The 5,611-nt window shown below is 38.1% G+C and overlaps 1 protein-coding gene across 1 annotated transcript; it reads right to left on the reverse strand.

Moving 5' to 3' along the window:
* Positions 1-171: 171 nt before the first annotated feature.
* Positions 172-3,175, reverse strand: LOC106943041 (type-2 ice-structuring protein-like). Its single transcript, XM_015026382.1, has 6 exons — positions 3,045-3,175; positions 2,863-2,948; positions 1,967-2,076; positions 1,726-1,860; positions 1,523-1,634; positions 172-263 (listed from the first exon to the last, which is right to left on the reverse strand). Exons 2-6 carry the CDS (start codon positions 2,921-2,923, stop codon positions 187-189), a joined length of 495 nt encoding a protein of 164 aa, XP_014881868.1. The 5' UTR covers positions 2,924-2,948; positions 3,045-3,175; the 3' UTR covers positions 172-186.
* Positions 3,176-5,611: the final 2,436 nt, after the last annotated feature.

Raw genomic sequence — 5,611 nt, forward strand, 5'->3', positions numbered from 1 at the left:
CAATCCAGCTGCTGTTTGCTTGTCGCTTCATTCATTAGGTTGCATTAAAGAGAGAAATGATATGAAGAAAAGAAGCAGAAATATATTTTTTGTTTTTTTATGAAGGTGCAGAAAGGCAGGTAAACAGAAACTCCTAGCATTCATCCTCCACTGGTTCTGTTTTACACATCAGGCCTCTTGGGAACCTCAGCGTGGACAGGATTTCTTGACGCAGACAGAAGGCTTCTTGGCAGAACACTCTGTGTCATCCCAACACTTGCCGGCTAGGAGCAACACAACAGATCAGTCGAGCATCATATATAGAAAACGCTAAATGACCTAACACTATATCATAAAAATGTTTGGAAAGGATGATGAACTAAAGCTTTTAGCCACAAAAAATTAAAATGAGGTCCTGTTGTTAATGCAGTAAATGTACGGTTGAAACCAGATATTTAAAAACATATTTTTTACACTGTCAGAAGTTTATTAAGTCCAAACTTCTCTTGCCTTTTGGTCAGTTAGAACAAGAACAAAATTATTTCTATTTGCTAAAGACCAGAGAACTTATTGAGAACATTTTTCTTCCAATTCAGAAGTTTAAGTACACCTGGTCATTATCAGGAATATCTGTCCTAAGCTGAATGACTTGGGTAAAATGTAAACTTCTGGTATCACTGTATTTACCTCAACTGAAAAGTTTACATGCAGAGTATAGGCGCTTTTCCACTAGACCGAATTTAACCGGTTTGGTCTCAGTCTGCCTCGGCCAGATCCATTTTCCATCAGCAAACCCGGCGTGTACTAGCAGCATTGAGCAGGGTAGGCACTGAAACTGTTTGACATCTGACCACAATCGTTGATTGGCTCATGATTTATATCACTGAAAACAGCATTCAGCATTTACCCATGAACATGCAGTCTGCTATCAGAGAGCTGCCCAGTACGTAGTACTTTAAATACACATGTGGTAACTTTTGCAGAAGAATGACTCTGAAATACGGACAGTGATAAAGAAGAGAGAAGCAGAGCAGCTGCTTTCTGACGGAGCTGCTGTTTTCTGCTGACAGTGTGAAACACCAGAACTACATAGTATTAACTTGTGATGTGAATTTTATTTTTCTTTTGGATTAGAAAATAATAATAAAGTTTATGTGTTGCTATTGGTTTACACCTTTTGACTGCCTAAATCTAAAATGTTGGACATTAAAAAATACAAAGTGCCAGAATGTAATTATATTTTTATGCATAGCAAAATAATCAGCTGATCTGAGCCTTTATCTTTATGTTTGTGCCAGTAATGAATTTCCATGAGACAAAATTAAATAGCTGGGTTTATTTTAGTCCATCAGAACCAGAACCTTCATTGCTGAGTGCTGCTGTGCACTCCTGCCCACAATAGTGAGGAGCAGAGTATATAATGGAAAAGCTCAGTCTGGTGTAGAACCGAACCGCACTTTAACCGGCTAGAGAGAAACTTCATTCATGTTGCTAACTAAAAAGAAAACAAACAAAAAAACAGACGTATGATATTTCCTTTTACCTGAATAGTTCATCTGTAAACACTCCTGTTTCCGTGTCAAATTATCAGGCTGTTTGGGACACCAGTTTGTGAACCGCAAAGCACTTCCATCGCTCCACAACCATGTTCTGTCCTGAAAGACAGTGTTCAGTAGATGACATTTAGGTGTTTTACAAAATGCATAAAATAAATTTAAATAAAATGAAGCAGACTGGCAAAAATACCTCCTGTGCATCAGAGCCTCCAATCCATGTTTCCCTGGTCTCGTAACCTGCTGCAAGTATCAGACCCTGAATCTGACGGTACTCTTTAATGTTGCGAACTGAAGCAAGGTTTGCCCCCATGGACAGACAGTTTTTCTACAGATAAAAACATAAAATTATCTGAAGAAGTAGCGGGGCTTTAATTAAAAGTGGTGAAATAAAAGAGAGCAATAGAAAATAGAACATTGTTGTTGGAAATCACCTCGGCTTTAGCCCAAGTCATGGGTTTAGCAACAAAGATGAAGCAGCGACCGTTGATTTGACTCCAGTGACAAGGACAAGAAAAAGATTTCTTGTGCAAGACGATGCGTTCTGATGACAAACAAATGGAGATTTTCAGTCAAGAGGTACATGTCAGGCTGCATCAATCGCAATCTTTAAAAAGCCTGACTGGTTGATTCTGGCTAACTGATTTTTTTTTCATTTGTCATTCAAATATTGCTAAATATAGTAAAAAGGTCTCAGAGTTGGCAACAGATGAGTGCCTGTTTTTAAATGCAAACAGTAGGGTGACCATTGTTTACTGCAAATGCACAGACATGACCTGCTAAACGGGTCTGTCAGTCAAACCTCTTTCACGGCAGAGCAGAAGAGGACAGTGGTTGATCTTTAGCCCTGAGCTGAGGTGGATAAGAGAGGTGGATAAGATCGGTTCCATCTGTAAAAATCAATAGATCAAAGATCTCCCATAATTAAGGAAATCGGGGCAGCTTTATTGACTGGCTGATTTATCAGTGACCCCTCGTGTAAATGGTGTTAGTCTTAATGATGCAACATTTATTAAAACAGATAAATCCCTCAATGACGAGAAATAACCCAGTTACACTTGTGCAGACCAAAAGCATGATGTGTGTACTTTGCAAGGAGTAGTGAAGACATGAAGTTAATAAATATATTAAATATTCTGAAGAAAGGGTACGTGTTATGTTTTAGTAAAGTATACTACAAGAAGATGTTCCAAACATTCACACTTACACCCACTAGTCTTTATGAGCACAATAATAGTTGTGACTATTTTAAACAGGGGTTAGTGTTTTAAACTGTTTTTATCTCTGTTTTAGTCAGTTTATGGTGAGTTTGTATTTAACAAATACTCACTGTCACCACTGGTCAGAGCCACCATGGAGAAAACGAGGAGGAACACAGCCAACAACTTCATGATGGAGATGATGCAGAGTTACAATCTGAAGATGAAACAAAAATAAATTATACATGTTAAAAAAAATTCAAACAGTGTTGGTAAAAAAAAAAAAAGATGAGTATAAATTTGATCAGCAAACCTGATGAAGAATGATCTGTCTTCTCAACCAGCACCTTCAGCCTTCTCTGCAGAATCACCGGATACTTATAGAGCTTCTGATCTTGCCCCAGAAAGGGGAAATGACACAGATAGAAATTCAACAAAACTGCACCCTTTGAACAGATCTAGTTCACACCTTGCCTCATCATTCACCATTGACCAAAACCACACCTTGTCTTTGTGTTTGTCATGGTTGTGACAGTTGCAGCATGAAGTGTTTGGCAATGGAGCTACACCAACATTAGCTCAAAGTGTAGCAACTAAAGCCTATACTTTAATGCTACTGGTTGATAACTTCTTGTTGGTAGGTTTTTCACACTTGTTCATACTGACTAGTGTGAACATTTTTCAAAGGTCAGCATGCAAATCTTTGCTTCCACTTGCAATCATAATTGTTACTTATTTTCCGTGCAGTGTCTGTTTATCATTCAATTTCCATTTAGGACACACAAAGCAGATAAAGTTGGACTAAATACAGTTAGTCATTTGCCTATTTGTCATCCACACAACAGAATGACTATAAAGGGAGACTAGAGAGGGGGAAACCTGGACACATATGACCTATGAAGGAGCTACAAGCTTAAGCAGCTCAGATGGGAGAGACTCTGCAGACAAAACGTCAGTTTTTCACCAGTCAGAGCTTTAAGGGAGAGTGGAAATGTTAAGTCACTGTTGAAGAAAATTCGCATCAAGCCTGAGATAAGCCTGAGATAGAGTTTGCCAAATAGCATGTGCGAGAATTTATGATCAAGTAGAAGGAAGTTATTTTCTCCGATGAGACAAAAATGGTGCTTTTTGACCATTAGAAGAGATGTTATGTTTGGTCGACACCAGCCTCTGCATATCACCGCAAACACCTCCACTATAAATTGTGATTGTGGCAGCCATTTGGGGAAGCTTCTCAACGGCAGGCCCTGGAAGGGTTTTAAAGGGAGAAGGTAAAATGAATACAGCAAGGACACAGAAAAATCATACGTGATCATTTGTTCCCATCTGTAAAAGAACTACAGCTTCAGAGAATATGTATTTTCTAGCAAAACAGCAATATGAAGCATCCAGCTAAAACACAGAAATGGTTTGAAGACTAACAAGGTGGATGTTCTGGAGTGGCCTAGTTCAAGAGCAAACCTCCATCCTGTGGAGAAGGTTTGGCAGCATTTTAAACAGAATATCATTCACAAAGCCAAACCTGTTCTGGTAATGAGATGATATTAAATGATTTGGTCCTTCTGGCACTAGATGACTTACTGTAATTAAGGCGACTATGATTTCTGGCCTCTACTAATAAATTCCTAAAGACATGTCAGGTAAAGATGTAACAGTGGAGAACTCACTGTTCGGTGTGTTGCCAATTCTCTTAACTCAGAGTACATGAACCTTTACGCCCCTAATGTTCAACCATACGTTTAAAAGCTTAGGCTAAAACACTGTTTGGGTAGGGAGAAGAAAAATAATTAGAAACATAGCATATGGTCAACTCTGAATGCTAATATAAGTAATATTTTTTGAATAGCCTAGTGAAAGCCTGGACTTGAGTCATACTGACAAGTGTGAACTTAAACAGGCTGTTCATACTTGAAAAACGTCTAATGAAGTTGAATTAAAACATTTTTTTTTTTTCAAATTAGAGTGGAAATAAATTTAATTGTAATAATAAGACTTCAACAAAAGCTTGATCACAGTTTTTGCTTCTCAGAGTGGCACAAGTGTAACTCAATGTTGAGAGCAACTGCTTTTATCACATAGTTCCAGGTTAATAAGAGTGGCTTTTGTAATTTAATAACTTAAATCACAATTTGAAAACTTCAGTTTTTATTTACTCTGCCACCTGTGTTTGTTATAAAACTGTATTTGATTGTTTTAGACATTTAATGAGACAAAGAGCCGAAGCAGAAAAAACTGAGGGTAGAAATGCTTCATCATAGTTCTGTAATCGTCTGTTCGTCGTTGTGCAATTAATGGTTTTAAAACATTTTGCCTTTGCTGTATCTTAATGCACCTTATGTTTATCTGCCAACACAATAAAGTTTTAAACTTAACTGTTGACTGAAGAGTAAAAATGTAATGTCTACATCAGTGTTAGTTGGCATATATGGCTCATAAATTTGTAAGGTCCCAAAATATATTTTTCAGTTAAAATACTGTTTCATTATTGTCCGTTCCTGTTTATTTCTGCAGTCTCTGGGTTGCTGGTGTCTCCAGTGGGCATTGGGGCCAGGCAGGTAGACCCTGGAAAGGTCACCAGTCCATCACAGGACAACACAAACACACAGGACATGAAACCATCCACGCTCATAGACACATAGGCACAGTTTCGAGTGACCTTTTGACCTAACATTCATATTTAGGCGGTCAGAGGAAGCCAGGATACCCAGAGAGAACAAACCAATCCCATCATCTACTCTACTGAGCTGCCCACCAAGAAACACAAAACAATTAAAATAGAATAACTAGCTCATGCTGGTACTAGTTGCTACTCTGATGTCTGATTAGATCTTTGCCAGTGATCTTTTCACTGAGCTTCAGATATAGAAAAGGAATGGAGTA

This window comes from Poecilia latipinna, unplaced genomic scaffold (assembly GCF_001443285.1).
Source record: "Poecilia latipinna isolate Pla-1442-1.1 unplaced genomic scaffold, P_latipinna-1.0 Scaffold4819, whole genome shotgun sequence".
NCBI classification, from domain to species: domain Eukaryota; kingdom Metazoa; phylum Chordata; class Actinopteri; order Cyprinodontiformes; family Poeciliidae; genus Poecilia; species Poecilia latipinna.

Excerpts from the sequence above, each read along its gene's own strand:
- LOC106943041 (XM_015026382.1), bottom strand. The coding sequence starts at position 2,923 with ATGAAGTTGTTGGCTGTGTTCCTCCTCGTTTTCTCCATGGTGGCTCTG. Across the intron at positions 2,077-2,862 it reads GGCTCTGACCAGTGGTGACA|AACGCATCGTCTTGCACAAG; the intron begins GTGAGTATTTGT and ends GTTTGTCATCAG. Across the intron at positions 1,635-1,725 it reads GAGGCTCTGATGCACAGGAG|GACAGAACATGGTTGTGGAG; the intron begins GTATTTTTGCCA and ends ACTGTCTTTCAG.